This window comes from Pseudonaja textilis, chromosome 5 (genome assembly GCF_049901715.1).
Source record: "Pseudonaja textilis isolate UNSWEBS1 chromosome 5, rPseTex1.2, whole genome shotgun sequence".
Classification (NCBI taxonomy): Eukaryota; Metazoa; Chordata; class Lepidosauria; order Squamata; family Elapidae; genus Pseudonaja; species Pseudonaja textilis.
In genome coordinates this window covers 43196990-43220257 of record NC_141994.1, presented here as the reverse complement: position 1 = coordinate 43220257, position 23268 = coordinate 43196990, and the positions used below count along the sequence as shown (strand labels likewise).

Genomic DNA, 23268 nt, shown 5'->3' with positions numbered 1-23268 from the left:
TAAAGGGGACTATTTGCTTATGCTTGTAGAGTGTACGCTAAATATAGCAGATAACTGCCAAATGACTCTGGGGGGAAAGGAAAATGCTAACAGAAACCAGATTGTCACTTTTTTCTTCTTGTGAAAAGATACATTATATGGGTATAATATGAGTCAATTTGATACTGTAGATAAAGGCAGTGGTTTAGAAACTAGAAAACTATGAGTTTTAGCACATTGTTTATGTAAGAAAGTGCTAATATCAGTAAAAAGAGGTGGTCTTGGAGCCTTTGTAGGGGTGTGGAATTTACTGTAGATGCACTGGTGTAATCATAGAAAGGTCAGACCTTACAGTGTGGCTATGAAGGTCATATTATGATTTATATTGCTTTATTTATCACTCCTATGTAACATTTCTGGGATATATAGTAGTCCATAACCTGGCTTAGTTCAGGACTCTGGCATTCTTTTGGCCTGAAGCCCAGGGATCACTGTAATTGTGCTTGCCAATAAAAGGTACTGTGTTGCATCTATCTCAAAATGCTTTGGGTCCTGATTTAAAATGGACGTTTTTCCCACAACAGAAAGATGGATCAGATATTATGCTGTTTTAAACCAAAAATTTATCTCCCTCCATAGGTGACATTTTGATATATTCTTTGTGTAATGTTATGCCAAGGTTTTTAAGATGTACGATTGCCTGATCTTGTCCCAGCTTTATCAGCATCTTACTTGAGAACCTCAGTTTGTGTGATGTGTCATTTACTTGGAATTTTCAGGAGAAATATTTATCTGAAAAGGTAAGATATACCAGACTTTGGGATGAAGTATAACTTTTAGGCAATATCTGAATATATTCAACCATGTATGTCTTATTTTGATTATTATAAATCCTGCCTCCAATCATAGAGCAGAGTTAAGCACATATTTTGCTGTCTGGAATTCTTAGGAAACTAATTTGAGTTGTTTCCAATTTCTCATAGTTGATACCTGGATTCAACTGTACTCCATAGAGAACCTATGCCAATGTCTTGGCTTCAAAAGCTTCACAGCAGTTAGTACATATTGGGCTTTTCTAGTGAAAAAGAAAGGATTGCTAGGAAACTCCTCTGAGTGTTCAGAGCTATCTGGATAATACGACTATGTTCCTCCCCTGAAGAATGTAGTACAAACCAAGTACTTAAAATGAAGGATTTGTTCAATAATATAATCTTTGACATTCCATCAGAATTTTACAAAATGCATAGTATTTGTTTTCTCATAATTTGTAATGATTATTCTTAGCTACTGGATCTTCTACCAGTGCCTGCAATAGTACAACTGTATTGTCTTTATAAAGTGGTATAATTCTGTTCAGCCTGTTTTACGGAATGCTTACTTAAGGAATCTACCAATGCATTAATATCGTACTTTAAAGTACAATGTACTCTTGTTTAACCCCATTACTAGTTGGCACTGAATTTTAGAGGTGTTCAGCTACAGGATATGTTACACTCAAGTTTGTATTTTTATGAGGTTCACTTAATAAGGTAAGCAACTGTTTATCAATTGTAGATTATTTGAGTGTTTCTAGAGATGGAGTCCAAGGCCTGTTTTAGATCTACAAACAAGGGGAAAAGGGCTGACTTAGGGTCTCTTCAAGCCAGTCTCAGAGTTTCTTACGAAGATGGTTATCTAGCATAGATCTTACTCATTAGGCTAAAGATGCTCTCTGGGCACCAAGTGGATGGATGATCTTTCACTGTCTTCTTCCAGGTAGAGATAATTATGGCTGTTTCCCTATTCTGTTCAATGTACTTTGTGTTACAATATTAAATCCCGCCTCTGTAATAATATATGCAAAAAACATCACATTTGAAGGTAAATATATTAGGTTGTGATTTTTCTTTCCTCAAATGTCTTATGTTCTTAGCCATCCTTAGCATATTTTATGCAATAAAGCAACTGTGAAATATCATGCATTACAAGAAATTTGGAGAAATAATTGGAAGCAATCTGGTTTTAATGATAAACAGGAAGGTTGTAAAAGCACATGTATTTAGAGCACAGCCCTCCTTCAAGAACTACTTATGAATTTTAAGTTTTAATTTGCTAGGAATAAGTTATGATTACTTCTTATGTATTAATTCTATTAACTGGTTTACTTAATTTAAATGAAATATAAGTTTTCAGAGCAGCCTCATTCAGTTCTTTAGATTGACCTTATTTTCGGGAGTGCACTCTCCAAAATATCATTCATATGACAATTCAGGTCCTTCACCCAAGAAAAATACACAATCCTGCTATGTGCTTTGATTGTATGCCATAGTGTTTAACTACTCAATTTCCCCCTGTAATCTTTGCCTTCTTTGTACTTTCTTTTTAAAAACAATTGTCCCCCTAAAACCGTTCAGGAGCCTCATCTTCTGGGCAACCAATTACACAAAGGTGGGGGGGGGGGGAAGGGAAAAAATCTGGAAGACTGAGATAGTTTGTAAGATGTAATTCTTAAAAAAAAAAATCAGCAGGGTTGCAGCCAAAGGACCTTCATTCAAATGTATAAACGTGCCTTAAAATTCGAACTAATGTTATAATAAGCTGAAAAATCGGAGTGGTCCTCGCTTCCTTTTTCGAACCGCAGCCAGCGCTGTCTTTCCTCGCCACTCCCGCCACCACGTTAGTCGTCTCAATAGCACATCAATTCTTCGTTGGATCATTTCTGTTTACTTTCCGGAGTAATCCTCCCGTCAGAGAAACGCCACCGACTCCCATCAGAGACTCTGCCGGCGCCACTTCCTTCCAGCGTTCTCCCTTCCTCTCCATCACCCCGCATCCTAAGGTGAAGTCTGCGGGAGGGAGGAGGAGCGCGCGCAGCGCGCGCGCGCGCGACACCGCAGTAGAGCGCGAGGCGAGCTGCTCGTTGATGCCACCGCTGCTCTTCGGGAGGGCTGGCTAGCTCAGGAAAGGACAGCAGAATCCCCATTGCGTCAGGATCGGGGGCAAGGGCACGCCAATGGGAGGGAAATAGGGGAGGGGGCGCAGTAGGCCGGCCAGCCATTCAGAAGCGGAGAACTCTTGTCTCCTCAGCAACCGGCCTAGATAGCCAAGGCTGCGCCTCCCACATCACGCCCTGCTGGTCTTCCATACCTTCTTCATTCTTAACCTGCTTCAGCCTGGCGGAGGAGCTAAGCTCTCCATGCCTCTTCGCTGAGCTAACGTATCGGCGGAAGGCTCCCCTAGCTTCTTTTTTCTTCCACACTCCACCCAGAAATTGTCTAGCGAGGAGTGCTTTTCTCTCTCTCTCTCTCTCTCTCCCCCCCCCCCACTTCCCTTTCTTTCTTTCCCCTCTCTCCGCTTTCTGCTAGTCGGTGAAGACTGTGGGAAATACCCCCATTGCTCAGCTCGCTTGAATGGAGAGCGGGGAAGATTGTTTTTCTGGCGAGGGTCGCTGAATGGGGGAGACGGGGGTAACCGTGCAGCCTTTCTGGAAGGGTCGCTGGGCGGGCAATAAGATTCGCTGATGATTCCCGACCATGGGCAAGGACCAGGAACTGCTGGAAGCGGCTCGCACTGGGAATGTGGCTTTGGTGGAAAAACTCTTGGCTGGCAGAAAAGGAGGGCTCCTGGGCAGTGGATCTGGACCTATTCCTTTATCCAACTTGCTGAGGTAGGGATACCTTTCCCACCAGGACTGGGATAGTAACCTTCTCGTTGTTATCATCATCTTCATCATCTTCCTCTTCATTCTGGTCTTTTTATTATTCATAGTAACCCCCCCCCCAAAAAACCCACAACCCTATGTGTCTTCTGAGCATGTTCAGGTGTGGAAAGAGGTTTGTGTCATTACCTATGATGACATTAAGGCAGTAGTCTTTGGGTTTCTTTTTGCCAATGCGTCAGAAAGTATTTGATTTGGTGGGTTTCTTTCACTGATACGTTACTTTAGCATGCATTGGGCACTCTAATGTACACATTGATATTATTCCTTTCATTTAAAATAAATCTCTATGAACTCCTCCCCCCCCCCCACTCCCCCCCAAAATTACCCAATCTCCTGTTCATGTAGGACTGCCAGATCTGGGCTGCAAAACTCTGGTTGATTTCAAGATAAAGGACATGAAGGTTTTCCTTACCCCTTTTCTGCCATCTAGAAGTCATCCAGTTTTTTGCAGGCCTGATATCTAAGTATTTGTACCTGTAGCACATTCTGTGCTAATGGCAGTTCCAGGATAAATCAGCCATATGATGTGGCATATTGTGAAAACATTTGAACTCTCAACTGAGAGGCTGCCTCTGAAAAATGATGTACATTGTGTGCAGCAGGTGATCAAGGTTTCTAGAGCTATGCAGAACTGGATTAGTAAGCATTTTTAGAAGGAGGCAACAAACTTTTAATTCAGAAAAACTTTATATAACATGTAGGGCTATGTTAATATCACCCATTGATAATATAATGCTAAATATGCTGTTGGTAAATCATTTTTATAGATGTTTAATTAGCCAAAAGATTTCAGGATACTTTAAAAAAATAGAATTACATTAATGTTATGATATATTTATCTAACATCACAACAAATAAAAATATTTTGAACTAATGAAAATTGTTTTAGTAATAGGTAAAAAGAGCATTTAGTTTTCAAGGATTCTTTGCATTTTGTCAACCTGTCCCTATCTCTACAAATACAATGTTTAAAATGGTTTTTAATTGTTTCATTTTTAATTATAAGAAGTAGTATTTAGTTAGCTGTACAATTTTTCAGTGGCAATAGCAGAATTTTTCTTAGCATACATGTAGCATGTTATAGAGTAACTTTAATACAATATATAACCTAAGTAAAAAGGTAATATAATGTAATTTAAATACATTTTGAATTTATTTGTAGCATTTGTGTTTGTATGTGCACATCTACAATTTTTATGTTAATGTTCCTCATTTCATAGTAGCTCATCTTTACTGTAATTCTTATAGGTATAAGATTTTCTTGAGTATAACAGTTGAATGATTGCTGTACAAATCTTTTAGTTTATATATTCAAAGATTGAAGAAATATATTTTTACAAACTTTGTGTAACTTGCTATTATAGAAAAGTGATGATTAATAAATGTAGAAAAATATTTTATTTAATGTAGGCATTTTTAATTAAACCCACAAACCCACAAAGGTTTTGCTAAATTAAATAATTATATGTTCTCTCCTTTGGCATTTCAAAGCAAAGTATAACATAAACTTCACAAATTTATATTTCTAAAAATGTTTGTGTATTTAAAAAAACTAAGTATTCAGATAATAGTATAGCAAATATATATTCCAAGATCAACGTTAGGCAGTGTTATATTGTTGTAGTTATAGTGTTATAGGCAGTGTTGTATTACACTGTTAGGCAGTATAACTTATCAGTTAATTAGAATATGTATTGATATAAAAGTGAATCATATTACGCATTAATTTAAATAAACTTTAATGGCTTTAATTTTCCTTAGTAATATCACTATTTTAGCAAGTTTGTCTTTTCAAGATCAAAAGCAATTTACTTTAATGAAATGAAAAGATTTCAGCTGTGTCGATGAAGATTCTCAGTCATCCAGGTAGAGTTGTCTGAAGGTTGAATCATTGCAACTGGACTAATTTTTTTTTTGTCAGTTTGAGAGACGTTTCATTGACCATCCAGGCAGCTTCCTCCATCAAAGCAAGATAGTTGGGCAGTGAGTTGTTGGAATGTACCAACTCCTGCCACACCAACCTCAGGGGTTTCTTTCCCAAAGGGAAGGTAAAGATTTTTTTCAACATGCTTTGGTGGAAATCCCTGAGGAGTTGGCACATTCCAACAACTCTCTGCGCAAGTATCTTGTTCTAACTGAGGAAGTTGTCTGGATGGGAATATAATATATTTCCTTTTCTACTGAAGTCAGGTTCTGCTATAAGTAAAAATGAATAAAGCCAGTTATTTTGAATACAAAATGCCTTACATCAAACATTTAAAAAAACGTTAAAAATGCCTTTACCAAGAAGTTTTGATTTATTTATTTTATTTAGTGTAGGCAAATACATGGACTTATAGAAGTTCAAATGTCCAGTCCATTCAAGGACAGGGTGGTCTATCTTGAAAATATTAGACATTGGGCCGGTGTAAGCTCTTGATGGACATTCGGACACAATGTGATGGATATTTGTCGAGGAGCACCACAGTCACACTGAGGGGTAGAGACAAGACCCCACTTAAGCAATGAGTCCTGGCAGATACCATGTAGGGTACAGATCCTGCTCAGAGTTGACCAATGCTAGCGAGGAAGGTCAAAACCTGACACCTTTTTTGATTTTGGGAACCTATGAAACATTAGGAGCTATTGATCTATGGAATACAGATTATGTCACTGGAAGGATAGGACAGAAAATTAAAAGCTGATCAGATTGGCTTGCTCATTTCACTAGCAGCTGATAGTATAAATTCTGGAAATGGGAATGATAATAATACCACAAGATTAAAAAAAATCCTTTCTGAAGGTTAATGAAGTTTAAGCAGGGTGAAATTAAAGGGGAGGCACTTTTTTTTTTCCTTTCTCAAGACTCTCAGTACTTTTTGCTATACACAGAACAATCAGCTCCAAAACAGAATTCTTAACTGTTATTTAGTGTTCCACAGGTAGACTTCAGTTGAAGTTTTATGCCTTTGCAAGGAAAAAAAGTAGATGTTTTTGCATCTCATGGATTGAGCAAAAATTACTGGTTGTGCACTCTAAATGGTGTATATCAGGGGTGTCAACCTCAATTTCATTGAGGGCCATATGAGGGTTGTATTTGACCTTGGGGATGGGGGGTGGCATGAATGGACAGGGCCAGCTCAAAGTCACTCATGTTAAGGGCATCTGTGGTGGCCCAAGTGCTGTGCCAGCGAAAGCTGGCTCCTGAGCTCAGTTTTCAGCTACGATGGCCTCCTGCAACTCTCTGCCAGGGAAAACAGAGCCCGGGAGGGCTGCATGTGACCCTCCTGAGATCTGTTTTTGCCGGCAGAAGCACCGTGGGCCAATCTGTTTCCAGGGCAGCTGTGCGGGCCAATTCTAAGCACCCCATGGGAAGAATCTGGTCCCCAAGCCTTGAGTTTGACACCTCTGGTATATATCAACCCTATAGCATAGCCTGTAAAAGTTGAGGAAAATGCTAATTTATTCCAAGTACTACCTTACTTTTCAATGAAAGAAAATTACACAATGCCCTGCTCATGGAAATAACTGATGTGAGAAATATTACACATGAAAGTATATAGCTAAATATATGTCTCCTGTATAAACAATTGAACCATCCGTTTTCTTCTTTATAATGAATTTTTAGATATGTTGTATGGAAAATATGTTGCATGAAGCATTACATTTTCAGAAGGCACAGAAACAATCCAGATTAGTTTTGAGGATTACATTCCTAGTCCTGCTTAAATCTTCTTTGAAATTTCATAAGATATTCCTTAAATTAATAGTATATTCTATTGTTATAAAAGAGTTTCTTGGTCATATTTGTACGGTATGGCAAGGTTGAACAGCCTTGTTCTTAAGATTGCTGATCCTTTTAAAGATAAAATGCTGATCAAGCCTGCCTGAAAAAGTGAAGTTATTAGTAGCCTTTAGGGTTAGGGGAGAGAGGAAAGAAGAAAAAAAGAGAAATCTTACAGACAACATTTTGTGTCCTACCCTTTTTTTATATCTTGTGATAGGAGGAACTTGCAGCAGGCACTCCCTGATCATCCAAATTGTTTGGACTGAATGTATCTGGGAAAAGTGCTTTTTTTAAAAAAATACCCTGATTCAACACCACATATATGGGGCTTTATAGGCAGTGACCAACACCTTGAGCTGTACTTAAAATACTAATAATCACTGCAGTTTCTGAATGGTATAATGTAGGCATACCAAGACTGCTCAGTATGCACTTAGACTGCTGCATTTTAGACTAGTTGAAGTCTCTGATAGTCCTCAAGGAAAGTCCGTATAGAGTGAGTTGGAAGCCTAGTAATCCAGTTATGAGATTAGAAAGATATTTGTGAGGGTACTCAATGTATCCTGTTCAAATTAGACCAGAACAAATGTACCTACCAGAGGGAGGCAAAAGCCCACTGGGTCAAAACTTCTATTTGCTCTTTCTGAGAGAGCACAATCCCATTGAAAATGAGTTGGTATTATGGAATCAACTGGCTTCTGAATTAACAGTCATTCCATTTTGCTTGAGTCTAAACCTGTTTCTCTTTGAGTCTAACAGTGTCCAGGCACCGAGAAAGGATTTCTATTGCAACCTCTCTTTCTTTGGTGACCTACACCAATGATACATCATTTTATAAACATTCTCTTAAAGATTATAACAATATACATTTCAGTTCTTTCAAAGTTTCAGCTCAAATTTTTTATCCCACTTTATCATACTCAACTTGGAATGGTATGTGAGAAAGAACTTGAGAAACAAGGTGAGATGCTACTCAGGGAACAATCTGATAAGAGATAATATAGCCTGCAGCAGCCTAATGGATGGGGAAAGAGGCTCAGAAGGGTCATCCCTAACTTTTCAGACTAAAGGAAAAGGCAAGAGGTTTGTAGCGTCAGATTTGCAAGGTTCTGTTTGCCTATTGTCTATAAAATGCTTTTTGTGCTGAGCTGCAAAGGTGACCTTAGATACAACCTGGACGTATATTCATATTCCCAATATGGCATGTCTAACATAATACTTTTTAAAAAACTAAAATAAAAAATAGAAAAAAGTCAGACTATTATAAAGAAAGAAAGAAAATTAAAAGAATTGATTTCCCTCTTCATAATAACAAGCATAAACAATTTTACCTCTCTTAAAATACAACAAATGGTGTCTTCTTTTCATTTTTATTTATTTATTAATAAATCAATAAACCTTGTTTAGTCCTGGTGAGCAGAACTCAAATAATGTCCTAGAACTAGATTTTTTTAAGGTTTTTTTTTTGTCTTTTTCTCACAAAATTCTTCAAAACTTTAAGAAATCTGTTTGGTAAATTCATTATAAGAAAGTTATCCAGGTCTCCTTTTTTGGTTTGTTGATATTATCTGGTTCCATTTGTGTACCCAATGTAGCATATCCTTCCACATCATTTCTGTATTTCATCAGTTTTAAATCTACTTTCAAATCAGTTCCAGCCCTATCCAGTAAAACATGCCCCTCCTTTATACCATTTTCCAATGGTATAATGGCAGACACTCTTAAAATTAACTTCGGATCATTTATTCACAAATATCCTTCAATATGTCCAATGCACTCAATCATTCAAGACAAGGTCATCTCATGGTTAGACTATTGCTGTATTGTACATGGAGCTATCCTTGAAGAGGATCTGGAAGCTTCAGTTGCTACAGAACACATCTGTATGGCCCATGTTACATCACTATTCTGCAAGCTGCATTGCTTTCTGGGTCCAATTTGTTACTTATCACCTTTAAAGCTCTCCATGACATGTGCTAAGATTATCCAAAGAACCTCTCCCGTGCCAGCAGACGAGGCATGTTGTGGACCCCTTTGGGCAACTGTCAGGGTCCAGGAGAAGAGCCTTTTTTGCTGTGGCACCCATCCTCTGGAATATTGTGCTTCCCAAGGTGAGATCTATACCCACCCTTTTGGCCCGACTCTGCCAACTAACCTGGGACCACAAAAGGGAAGCAGCATCCTGGAGTTGGTTAATAAATTAGCAATAGCAAAAGGACTTAGACTTATATAGTGCTCCAGAGTGCTTTACAGCACTCTGAAAAGTTTACATCATCAGTATATTGCCCTCAACAATGAGTCCCCATTTTACTGACCTCAGGAGGATGGAAGGCTGAGTCAACCTTGAGCCATTAAAATCAAATTCCTGGCAATGAGCAGAGTTAACTTTCCAAAATTAGTGTTCTAATTGCCCTTTTTCAGATTATTCCAAGAATATTTTTTTTAATCCTTAAAATTGGATAATGTCCTCTTTTCACTAAGGACTGAAGTGTAGTGAAACTAGCTGTTATGGAGTTTCCTAATATCTGAAAAATAGTTAACAGGCAATTTCTGAAATGATTAAGGAAGTATGTGGACTCAAAATTTATAAAGGTACAGACTGCATTTTGGTCAAAGATGACAACCTCTCATCTTCCAGAGCAATAAACCTGCTAGAGACCACTGTTTTACAGTCTCCTTATTGGGAATAGCTGTCTGGGGCATTTGTGGGTGATCCCAAGTCCTTTCCTTATCCAGAGAAGAATGCCAAAAATTGTTCTTGTCTATTTAGGCCGACCACGAAGTACTTAATTTCTTTACAAGGAAATCCTAACAGTTTATATTATCATGTTTGTTATCAGTACTATGATACCACAGGATCTTAAAATTGTGGTTGCGTTTGTGTATGTTAGAGAAACTGTTACTACTTTCTTCTTTGCATGAATGTGAGGTCTAAGGTCTATGAACAATTCATATTTAAGTGATAAAGAGAAGAGATAAAGGTCTATAAATTTAGAAAAATGTAACAAAATTAAAGTCTTAAGAGAGATTGAAGGGGTGGGTATATTTAATCTTGAGAAAAGATAACTGAGACAGATTATAACAGTGCTTTCAAATGCCTTAAAACTGTCCATCCATCCATCCATCATTCCAGAGATTTTTTAAAAATGTTTTTATTACAGATTATGGTGAGGGTAACAGTTATATGGTATTTATATACAGTATATCAAGGGTAGTCCTTTAACATATTATTAAATATGGACTATATAGAGACATACTTCTCCATTTTCCCATTTTTTAAAATATAATGGTATTTCAAAGAGCAGTACAATTGTTGAATATATTCTTTGACGGCTCGAGCTTGTTTTCTTTATGTCTGTGTTTAATTAACTTTGCTGAATTCTAGGCTCAAATAAGATATTAATTCCATATTTCTGGAATGTAATTCACCACTCCATTTACAACTTTTTATTTCCCAAGGAGAAATACAACTTCAGTGTTTTATTATATATGATTACCTGATGCTAAATGTATCCCTTAACAGGGCTAGATACAGTGAGTCAGAGCACTATTAAATCTTCTACCTGTCCCCTCCAAACTGATAGCCATTCTTCTTAAACATTATTTGGGGGAAGGCAATAGACACAGAACAACACCTTCAGATGAAATTACTTCATCCTTTGCTCATAAAAAGTATATTTAACATCTCTTAAAACTTGTTTCACACAATACATACACACAATACCTGTGAAGCTGTTGGAGCATCTGAACCATGTTGTTCATACTGTCAGGGAAAAAAATCTAAGTTACATTCAAAACTTAAATTCTTAAATAATTATTACTAACCAATTGATTCATTGTATTAATTGGCCCAGAAGTTCCAATAAAACATTTCTGTGACCTTCAAATTAGATTTACTTTACAATATCGGTTTCTCATGTAAATCTAGCTGAAAGTTTAACTGCTTTCTAATTCATGCCCAGTTATGCCTAGCTGGAGGAATCAGACTTTGTTCATTATAAATTGACAGAATTTCAGACAGGTTTACTCTTAAATGAGCCCTAAAAGAGTAATAATAGCTTTTAAAATTCATTACACATCAATATAGAAGTTAAAATAAAAGCCAAATGATAAAGCTGAAAATCTGGTGAATGTAATTCATCATTCTCATATGAATTCTCTTTAGCCAGAAAAGATTGGGAATTTATTCTGACATTAAAAAAATCTTTAATACTTTATCAATCTGTGCCAAATTTAAATCATACTTAAATCTTTTCTAAAAACTATTGTTTTTTTTAAAAAGTGAATAAATAAATAAAAACTACAGATATATGTCTATAAATTGACAGAGTAATTACTAAGATTGTACAGTTAGTAATCAGAGTATTTAGATATTAATCATCTAAAACTAAATTATTTTAACAATGTGTACGTATTTAAAACTCTGAGCTAAGTGCTTGAATTCTTCACTATTGTTTAAAAATGTAAAAAGAAAAAATCCATTGAAAAAATATAGATAAATATTATTCCATCTCCTCATAATTCAGAACAGTCTAGAGGCTCAAAGATAATTTTAACCAATGATTTAATCCAAATTTAAGCAATGGTTTAAATCCATATAAGTATTTAGGCAATTTTAATTCAAAATTTTGAGGTATTTGAGGGAAATATAAAGTGTAAAATCCACTTATTGATGGTAAGTTACAATAAAAGAGAATATATGTAGCTCAAGGCTGAATTGTGGATTGTTGATACTCTCTGAGCTCAGAGAGCACCAAGGACCCCATAATCTGAGGGTATTTATAATCCCAGTGGAAGCAAATTATATTTCTTCCAATTAATGGTATATCCTAAATATTATTGTACAATTTCACTACTTGGTTACTATACTGTATACTGTATTTGTGTTTTTGTGCAAGGAAGAGAATTACAAGTCAAAATAGATGAGGAATTGGTAGGGAAATACGTATTTGTTTTGCATGAATTTAAATCCTTGGGACTGATGGTTTGCATTCTAGAATGCTAAAGTAATTGATGGATATGATCATAGAACCACTGGCTGTAATCTTTGAAAATCCATGGGAACAATTATGTGCCAAAGAAGGTATAATAACTATTTTTGAAAAGGAAGAAAAAGTAGGAGCTAGGAAACTATAGACTAATTCTCTTGAGATCAGTAGCTGGAAAAATTCTGGAAAAGAGTAACAAGGGAACAAAGTGATTGCTAGAAGCCAGCGTAATTAGCAGATCATTGGAGGTCCATTACCAGAAATAAAATATTTAGGGAAGTACTATGGAAGAGATCAGAAAAAATGTGAACATGGAAGATAATAATAGAACAGTAGAACAAAATAATAGTAGAACAGTAGGTGAAACTCAGATAATAATTGGGCATAAGGAAACAGCTTATATGAACAACAAAAATGATAATTTAGAAGAAATAAAAACAGAAAAGATCCAGCACTGAAACAATCTATGAATTGACCCTCTGTCAAGGGCTTTGCCTAGATCTGGCATGGCCTGTCCTGATTCTATTCAGGTGGCTCCATATTTTTCGGAGCAACTTGGAAGTGATTTTGTTTGATCTGTATGATTTGTTTGGTTATGGTTATTAAAGGTTGCCCATTTTAATTGCCAATTCTTCATCTAAATTGTAAATCTCTGGTATGTTATCCCAGATTTGTTTCCTAGATTTAAGCCTGGTGCAAGTTAGTTTAATATTTTGCGTATCAGTAAATATCTAGGAACTGTTAGCCTGTTTATCTTATTCCCCTCTTAAACTGTTTGTTGTTGTCATCTAAAATCAAGAGGGAAAGAAAAAAAAACTTGGATCCATGCAGATTTCAGTGGATTTAAGAATTCCAGATACTATTCTCACTGGGTTATTAAGATGAAAATCAGTCTTGTTGGTATGACATCTTGTTCCCCATACAGGTGCCCAGTGTTCAGTGACAGAGTATACAAACGATCATGTCACCATACATAGTGTCTTTGCTTGAACTCCCCAGCCTGTTCCTGCAATTTTCTTAATCAAATTATTCCTGGTTTTCAATTTTTGTTTGATTACTTCAAGGTGTTTTTCAAATATGAGGGATCAGTCAAAGATTATTCCAAGATATTCCAGTTGTATTTTATCCTCTTGCCATAGCAATATACATTTAACTTTTTCTTTGCTGTTGCTTAGATGGAATTGCTTAGATAGAAGGCACATACTTTGATTTTATTTATGTTAGGGCACAATCCCCAGTTTTCACAATATTGGCTTAGGGTTTTAATGTAAGGATTAAAATAGCATCTATCCAAAAGACCAAGACCAAACAATAATTAGGAAAATTGAACCCAATGAGGCATATTATCCAGTTCATGTGTGGACAGCTATTTCAGTAAGACCAGAGAAGATTACAGGTAGTCCTTGACTTACAACAGTTCACTTAGGGACTATTCCAAATTACAACGGCACTGAAAAAAGTGACTTAAGACCATTTTTTACACATCATTGCAACATCCCCATGGTCACATGATTCACATTTGGATGCTTGACAACTGACTCATGATGGTTGCAGCATCCCTGGATCATATGATCACCTTTTGCAACCTTCTGACAAGCAAAGCCAGTGGGCAAACCAGATTCACTTAACAACCATGTTACTAATTTAACAACTGCAGTGATTCACTTAACAAACGTGGCAAGAAAAGTCATAAAATGGGGCAAAATTCTCTTAACAATTTTCTCACTTAGCAATGTAAATTTTGGGCTCAATTGTGCCCAAAATTAACAGGAGCCATTAGAATGAAACCTACAGGTATCTAGACATTTTAAACTTGGATTATATCAAACACTGATAAGTTAAAAATGTGACTAGTTAAAGAATAAATCCAAAGAGAGAAATATTTATTAAAGACAAAATTAGATAGTGATAAGCTATTATTACCTGGGCCATGGCTGTTTTACGTTACTGGCAGTGCTTTCAGTCTATTCTGGTAAATCATGGAAGACATTCTTTCATTAGAAATTGTAGTTGTTTACTCCAGTCTAAAGTTAACTTTATAGTTGAGAAACTAGACTACTTTATATAGGAAAGTCATGGTAGAACATTTCTGAGATAAAAGCCCTTTTGTTAGAATGTTATTTATTATTTGCATTGCTTCTTGTTTCTGACTAAATTTTTGGTTTTTGTTTAAATAATCTATACATAATTCAGGATGGAATAGGTTCCTTCAAGCTATTATCCCAGTTCTGTCTTTTCCCTGATTGCACCTGCCCCTTTTTATCTGTTAGACCTCAATCAGAAACTCTATATGAAAAATAGCGGCTTTTCTCTCAATCACTACAACATCATTGTTTAACACTTGGGATAATTTGCTAAAGTTTCATGTTAACTACCACGAAATCTCATTCCTTCTCTTATTAGTTGTATTTGAGGTAGAATTGGGGAAAAAAAACTAATCAGGTTGTACAAACTTAATAATTTGTAGTGAATTTCATATACTGTATAAAGAGGGATATGGAAAAAGAAGGGAGGTAAGCTGCAGGAAGAAAGAACTCTTAGTTCCAACTCATGCAAAACACAGATGTAACAAGCTTACCATTAATAACTAAATAAATATGAACATTGTATTGTAATTAAATGTTTTACCAGCAATCTGTCATCTGAATTGCTAACTCTTTTCTATTCAGAACCTTTCTCCCCTATTCTTGGTAAAGGAGAAAAAATAATAATAATTCCTTAGTAATTATAAAGGAACACAGGATTTTTTTCTATACTGTAAAGCAGAGCCCAGTATTCTTGAGAAAAGAGTTTCATTCCTCTTTATTTATTCTTGTTCAACAAATTTCTTCCGTTTACACTCTGGGATACAGAGTATGTATTTTAGGTAGGAACTTGAAAATTAGTCAGATTTTCTGAGAATGGCATTTTTTTCACCTGAGGTTGCCATCAGTATGAAAGTTTCGATATATAAACTAGTCATAGCTTGTTTTTAAGAGTTAAAATTAAAACATTACTCTTTTAGCTTTATAACAAATCTAATGTTTATTACTTGTTCTATATTAATCTTTAATTGTTTTAAAATGTTTGTACCTTTGTATTGTTGCAGTGGAATTTGTTCCTTATTTTCATACATAAAATAGTCATATCTTGTTTTAACTGTAAAAATTAAAACATTACTCTTTATAACAATTAAAATGTCATTGATTTGTTTCATAATAATATTTAATCCTTTATTAAATATTAGTGACTTCATACTCTTATAATGGAATTTTGTTTTTTATTTTCAGCATCTGGCGTGGACCAAATATAAATTGCACAGATAGTTCAGGATACACTGCTTTACATCATGCAGCTTTGAATGGTCACAAGTAAGTGCTATATTACTATTATGTTGGAATTAGTTTGTATCGCATGTTTGTATTGATGCTAGGCTGCATAAAATCATCATGTTTTTGTGTTTATGTTGATTTTAGCAGAATACTTATGCCAGTTGCAGCTGAAGAAACCTACTGTAGCAAGATCCAATCCAATGATTAATGAAGTTCTATATAGTGGCTTTTTAATGAACAACATACAAATAACATATAGATATGAACTAAGATTGTTGAATCAGTAAGTTTTTAGATTTTAAACTTACATTTTTTATAACTGACAGGATAGAACCTCTTTGAAACAAAATAAATTTCTAATTTATTTTAAATAATAGTAAAAAGTCTTATTTCTAAAAAAAATTATTTCAATAATCTTCAATCTTACATTGACATTTTTATATAACCTTCTGCAGTGGATAATGGATTTGTGAGGGCCATTCTTCAACCTGATGGATGGATTGTACTAGTATGAAAGTGGAGAAATATGATATTGTTTTATGATTTCTGGAATTCTGGGTGCTTCCCATTAGCTCTTGATACCATTAAGTGTTTGCTGTCCTGGACTAATTTTTTAAAATATATTTCAACTTGATTATTTTGTGATGATTGTTGCTTTGGATGGGTGAGTATTAGGTTTCAACAGCGAGTGTTAGGTGATCAGTGCCTTCCTTATGTCTTCCTGAAGTACTTCTGGTCTTTTTTCATTGTATCTGTGGATTTGCAAATATACTAGAATTGTAAAAGCTTCTTTCACCCTATATATTTTATTATGCACTAACAGCATAAGTGGGAACATTGTCTTGTTCATTAGTTGATGTGATTAGTTGTCTTAGAATTTCATTACTATTTTCAAGCCCTCAGCAATTGCTCAGAATCAAGAAAGGTAGCTTTTCAGTGTCTTATTAACCTAGTTAATTGAAATAAAAAATAGGCTTTATTTTACAGGTGACCTCACACATTTATAGTAGAATTCTATTTATCTCTAAATTCATTACAATAGGGATGCCTCAGTCTTTTTGCTAATCATGTGTTGAAACTGCTGGATTTTATTTTCTTTTGATAAAAAAAGAATGTGCAGATGTCCCAAACTTGTAATATTTCCCAAACTTCCATCCTATTTCCAATCATTATTACTATTTGTTGTCCTTCCATATTTTCCTGTTGTTTTCTCCTTTGTTATGCTTTTTTTCTCATGCTAAGTTTGCATCTGATCCTTACTTGCTTCTGGTTTATAGGCCAAAGGGTTCTACTTTAGGAGTTTTCCAATTCCAGGAACATTCTATGAACATTAGCAGATTTAAACTTGATACTCTTTCCATAAATATATCCTCTTACTTGACAGCAATTTTTGTAAGGAAACCAGTTCAGTGGGTGATAAGGTGGCTAAACAAGTAGGACATTGTGTCTTCAGGGCACAATCTACCGATACTCAAAACTGGTGACTTTCCTGCCTGGCTATAATTGTATATGACTTTGGAATTGAGGAGATTTTTCAGGTGTCCAGCCTTGTACATTTAACTATTCTATCACAGCCTTTGCTTTCAGCTCAATTATGAATTTCAACTTTGGTCACCTTTCTGGTACTATCTTCAGTATTAGTAATGCAACGTAAGTTGTTTGGCTGACTTACAACACTGCAGAGAAACCAATTCATTTGTCTGTCTTGTAGCCTGAAAGCAAGACTATTTCATTATTCTTCTGTAGTGCTTAATAGTGAAGTAGAACAAAACAAAAGGAAACAAATTGCATATAAACATGTGTACTAGGAATAGACATTTTCTTAATGTCAACATTTTCAGCACTGACAACTTTAATTCCTCTTATAGCAGCATTTAAACTGAAATTCTTTTGTCAATAGTCCAACTCCATAGGTTTCATTTCAGTTCTCTTCATTAATTCCAGTGTTTGATAGGATTTTTCCAGTCCTTGAACTTTCACATTTGAATGACAGTCAGCCTGTGAAGGAGAATTTTTTTAAAAAAATTGATTGCTTAGTATTTGCCATTCATTTTTATAGTCTTGACTTGCTCACTCCATTTGATAGCTCATTCTAATGTTTTGGGGGGATTAGAGATTATACCCAGATTTGTTATACTTCCCTAGAAGTATTATTTAGATTACCTAGATTCTAAATTTGGGGTGGGGTGGCGTGAGGGCAACATAGCAGGGACAAATGCAACTTTGCTTTTGTTGCTCTACTTCTCAGAGCTGCTTTTCTCATTCTCCTTCTCAGAGCTGGGGCTGAAGTTCTGCAGGCATTGAGAATTGAAGAGATACTGTCCTAGAGAGTACTATGAGTCCTTTTCAAGATGTAGGTAAGGCTGGTAAAAGTTGTCATGATTGTGCTGACATTCAGCCATAGACATAAGGTGGTTTCACCTTTATCCAGACTGTTAGCATAGAGCACTTTGATCAATCAATTATCTTTGTACTTGTCTCCAAAGGAGTTTACCCAGGAACTGTTACTGATGTTTCATAATGAGATCTGTTATTTAATATTTTGCCATGGTAAATTGCTGATAGCAAGTTCTGCAATTTGGAGAAAATGAACAGACAAATGAGCTGAAAGTAAACATGTTCACTCCAAAATGAATCTCTGAAAATGGTGAGATCACCACCAGCATCTCCCCGGATTAGGTCTTTCCTAAAATTTACTTTGGAGAACATTTTAAATCTTATATAGTTAACCTGATTTATGATAACTGTAATTAACTAAATTTATAATCTAGATTTAGTTCTCTGCTGCTAAAAGATAATGTTAACAATACACTCCAGAACAGGTGCTTAACCTTAAAACCTGCTTAGGGCAGATTGATCACAGATTTGAGTTAAATTATATGAAGAGTGCCTAAGCTTCTTGCCAGAAAATGAACAAGAGAAAACATAATTGTTCTGAGAGAATCTGATGTCCCAAACAGGTTTTATACTTAAGGGCGCATATAGATATGCCTATATCTATATGGAAGTGGAAGACAATAACTCTGGATTGGTGATTCCAGCAATGTTGGATTCCATTCTGGCTCAGACAAATCCAGCAAACCCTAAGGAATCCTTGCCTACCCCTATAGCCTGCTTCTAGATTCTGCAGTTCAGCAACCCAGTCTTAAGTAGAAGTGGATGATAAAGATCCAGTAGCACAGATTGAATTCCATAGGTAAGAGGCTTGACAAAGAGAAGGTCAAAAGTAGAGCAAACTCTAATGAGGTTGTAGCTTATCTGTACATTTGGGTGTTGGCTTGGCATTGCTGATTTATTGGCTTCAGTCCTTGGGAGACAATGCAAAGAACAACTTTCCAAGTCTCAGATTTATTGGGTTTATCTTGTTGTGCTATGCTTGGAAATCTTGATTCCATTCTATCCTGTTTCCTGTCTCTCCCCTCAGATTTGTTGCTTGATTATTCAGTTTCTTGTCTTAATCTATACTAAATCTGTTGACTACATTTACGGTTGCTGTTCTAAGATACTGGTAAAGAGGACTTTTTGCTTCCAAAAGATTGTTTTGCCTGAGTTCCTTTATTGCTCAATTGTGGCAATAATCCAGCCTGCTAGCTTGTTGGCTGGCAGCCATCAAGACCAGCATAGAAAAGTAGGTTAAATGTGTTTAAAATGTGAGTAGGTGTAAATTCCTACTCAAATAGTAACTGTCACTGCCTGGAATAGAATGGAAAAGAAGAGACTTCTCATTAAGTTCTGCCACCTCTTTCCTTGCACATTGAAACTATATCTAGGGGCTGCCATTGTCAATCTACTGTGATCTTTCTTATCTCCTTTGGAGAATGCCTTTTTATTTTGTTTATATGTATCATAATATTATGTGGAGCAGTTTCTTCCTAAATAATGGATATACTGTAAAGTTCACTTCAATTTTTCCTGCCAGTACATTTTGTTCTGGAATCTGGTATTTTATTTCTTTTTCAGGAATAAGCAATATAGTACAATTAATTCCATCAGGTGGTAGGCCTGGACCATTTGAATTCTAGCTACTTAACTATCCTAAAGAGGTTCAGTGGTTTGTATCTTATCCTGGCTATAAGGGACATGAACATTTTCCTATTTACATAAACATTGCACAGTTCAGCAAGCAATTTAGATGTATGTAGTATTATTTATATAGGTAACACTAAAAGATATTAACTTTTATTTACTTACTAAGCGGTGCCAAATATATTCCCTGTAGGTTTTTTTATTTGTTTCGTGGCAGTCCATCAGAATATATTAAAAACTATTAGTTTCTATTTCCTGGAGAACCCTGCATTTTGTCAGTTGTGTTTGTTTTATACCAATATCACACGAATGCACAGAACTAATTTCAATCAAGATTCTCAGCAAGGCATTATTTTTAGTCAACTTTCCTGTTCCTTCTGGATCAGACTGTTCTTATCTTTTCTGGCTTCCTTTTCAGCCATTGAATCTGCTCAGAGCTATCCATTTATTGCTCAGCAGTCCTCCTCCTTAAGCTTTACCCATATAATATTTTCTTGAATTTGTGAAGCATGGGAAAATCAGAAGTCGAAACAGTTCAAATGAATATATTATTTATTGCTGTTTACAAGTATCTGAACTAGTAATGGTTAAAGCAAATTGGAGTAGATGAGAGTTAATGGAATTCAAGGTGGGATGGGCTTAGATCTCTTGGGGCATGAAGGGATTCAAGAATGATGATGTGTTTGATGCCTCCCTCAGGCCGAACCTGCTCATCTCCTACAGAATTATTGTAAATTATTGTGAATTGTTGAATGATTGTGAAAGTAACATCCTTGTCAGAAATCTTGCCATTCATAATAATGCAGTCTTGCAGACTCCAATCTTTTCAGTAGCCATTCCCATGAGGAAGAAATGTTCTTGTCACGTACCCAGTTTACCACAGACCATTGCTTTGCTGAAAACAGAAAAGCTAATGCTGTTTTAGAATTACAAGCAAAATGCCACAGAAATAACTGGATCAAGACTGATAAAAAACATGTTTACCATTTCTTTGCCGCCTCTGATTCAAGCTTTGAATCCCAGAAAAAGGAAGTGTCAAAGTGGAAGCAAACAAGATCCTTTACTTCAAAAGGATTTTATACAGGGGTGGGATTCAATTTTTTTAACAACCAGTTCTGTGGGCGTGGCTTAGGTGGTGGGCATGGCTTGGTGGTCATGTTATTGGCTGGGTGTGGCCAACTCAATATCACTCACATCAAGACATGCATCTCCTCACCTAGCTTCTCATGACTGTGGGGATGCTGCAACAGTTGTAAGTGTGAAAAATGATCATAAGTCACTTTTTTCAGTGCCATTGTAACTTTGAATGGTCACTCCACACAAGCAAAGTACAAGCAAAGGAGGGGAAAAAAGCTCCAGAGACGTTCCAGAGACAGGAAGTCTAGTCCTGCCAAGAATGTAATAAGGCTTAACGGAGATGCAGTGTCTGTTAGCAACACCAGAATGTTTCCTTTCTGCCTTCCTTACAGGATTAGGCCAATAATTTCTTCTAGCAACCGGGTTCTCAGAACTGCTTAGAATGTTAACAACCGGTTCTAGCGAATAGGTGCAAACCAGTAGAATCCCACTCCTGATTTATAGCTGTAGAAAAAGATACAGCATTCTAACCAGGAATTTGCACTAAATTTGTGATTTGTATTTATGTCATGCTGAAGTGTACAGGTTTTTTATCCATAAAGGTTGACTGAAACCATATTCAAAAAGGTATTCTTTTTGCCTCTAGGATATTCTTGATATCTATAATACTTTGTAATAGTCTTAGTAGAGAACATTTACTTTGTAGCAGACTAGTGCCATCTTGTGACCTACCTGGAACACTTCTTTTGGGGGGAAAATTTTGTTTTGCTAGTAGAAGAGCTAGTTTTGGTTACCTACTTGGGTAATGAAACATCTGCAAAAAAAGAAGCAAACTTGAATCTGTCTACTCAGTAAGAAAAAGGATTGCTACATTCCCCACATTTGGAAGTATGTCATCTACAATGATTCATTGCTTGAACCTTCTTAGAGTTGTCTTACATGTCTGAAACTATTTTCAGGTACAGGTGGTCATTGGTTAATGATTACTCATTCAGCAGTGGTTCAAACTTGCAATGGCACTTAAGAAATTATATTTATGACTGGTTCTCAGAGGCCCATCCATTGCAGCTTCCTTGCAGTCATTTGGCCAACATTTGCAACTTTCTTTGCAGGCTTCCAAGAAGCAAATAAGTGGGGAAGCTGACAGGAGGTCACATAATGACTGTGTGACATCCTCACTAATAGTCAATAGTGATTCACTTACTGGAAACTTTGAGTGCTGGAATTGCTGTTGCAAAATGATACAGTCATGTGATGTCATACTTTAAGGCCACATCACTTAGTGATGGCAATTCTAATGTCAATTGCCATTGTTAATCAAGGACTATTTGTATTTAGATCATATTCTTTGTGTTATGTTTTTGAACTACTGACTGTTCATGGCTGTTCAGGGAAACATTTGGGGATGCTTGAAGATTCTGCTACCAAACATTAACACATCAGGGACGCATATTATACATATAATTATTTTTATGTTTTAATTTTTGTTATTATCAACAAGCTGTTAATCTTCAGAAATTGAGTAACATATAACTTGAATGAATGGACTGTAGTGGCATCACTGGCTAAAGTAGAGGGGGTTCCTCTAGGGGGAGTAAAGAGACATTCTTGTTGGAATTGATTCAGGAGAGGTAATGTCTATGGTCAAGACAGATAGTTTTTGTAATATAAGTGATCTACAATAAAATATCTATATGGCCCTATTCACAAATAGTTCTGGCTGCAGGTATCTGACATGGATGGATTAATGGATGAATATTGATTTTTTTACTGACTTTCAGAAATAAAATTTGTTTTAATTATCATATTTTGTTTGCAATGTACTCTCTTTTGGTACATGCAATCTTTTTATCTCTACTGCTCATATTAAATATTTTCAAAATATAACTTAATAGGGAATCTAATATAGGTCTTGAAGGGTACTGGAAAAAAGATAGTGAAGAAAAATCTGGTACTTCAAAAGATCAAAGGAAGGAAATCAAAATGTGATTAGGGAATTAGGGTCTTGAAAAAAAAGGTATATGCAACGAAGAAGTAGAATTGGAATATCAGGATTGAATCATATGTCGCTTGTCAGCATGCAATAACTGTCAAGTATCAACAATTGTACCAAAAAAGAGTATAAGAGATAAAACTAGTTTTCAGGGCCAGGGAAGTAGTGAGGAATGAAGAACAGGCCAGAATTTATTACCATTCCTGAACAATCAAACTATATACACCAAATCTGATGAAAATTATGTTGCTCAGGAGAGATTCACCAGGAGCAGGAACTTTTTCTGTAACCCTTCTTGACCAAGAAGATCCAGTGGCCAGCAATAACATAGGGAAATCATACATTCCTTCTATATGTGAGAACTTTGATACCCAGAATTCCCAGCAATTATTTATGGCAGGGGTCCCCAGCCCCCGTTCTGCAGTCAA

The 23268-nt window shown here is 35.8% G+C and overlaps 1 protein-coding gene across 16 annotated transcripts in view; it reads left to right on the top strand.

Annotated features, from left to right (window-relative positions):
- Nucleotides 1-2888: 2888 nt before the first annotated feature.
- Nucleotides 2889-23268, top strand: part of ANKS1B (ankyrin repeat and sterile alpha motif domain containing 1B) — a 286179-nt gene continuing 265799 nt past the window's right edge. For 4 of the 16 annotated variants that reach the window (XM_026698068.2, XM_026698059.2, XM_087934642.1 and 1 more), the window contains exons 1-2: nt 2897-3625; nt 15703-15783. In XM_026698068.2, the coding sequence (XP_026553853.1) occupies nt 3492-3625; nt 15703-15783 (215 nt within the window). In that variant the 5' untranslated portion in view covers nt 2897-3491. Of the gene's footprint in view, nt 3626-15702; nt 15784-23268 lie in introns of all 16 variants that reach the window. The other 12 variants (XR_015743859.1, XM_087934645.1, XM_087934639.1 and 9 more) reach the window with 9 other exon arrangements.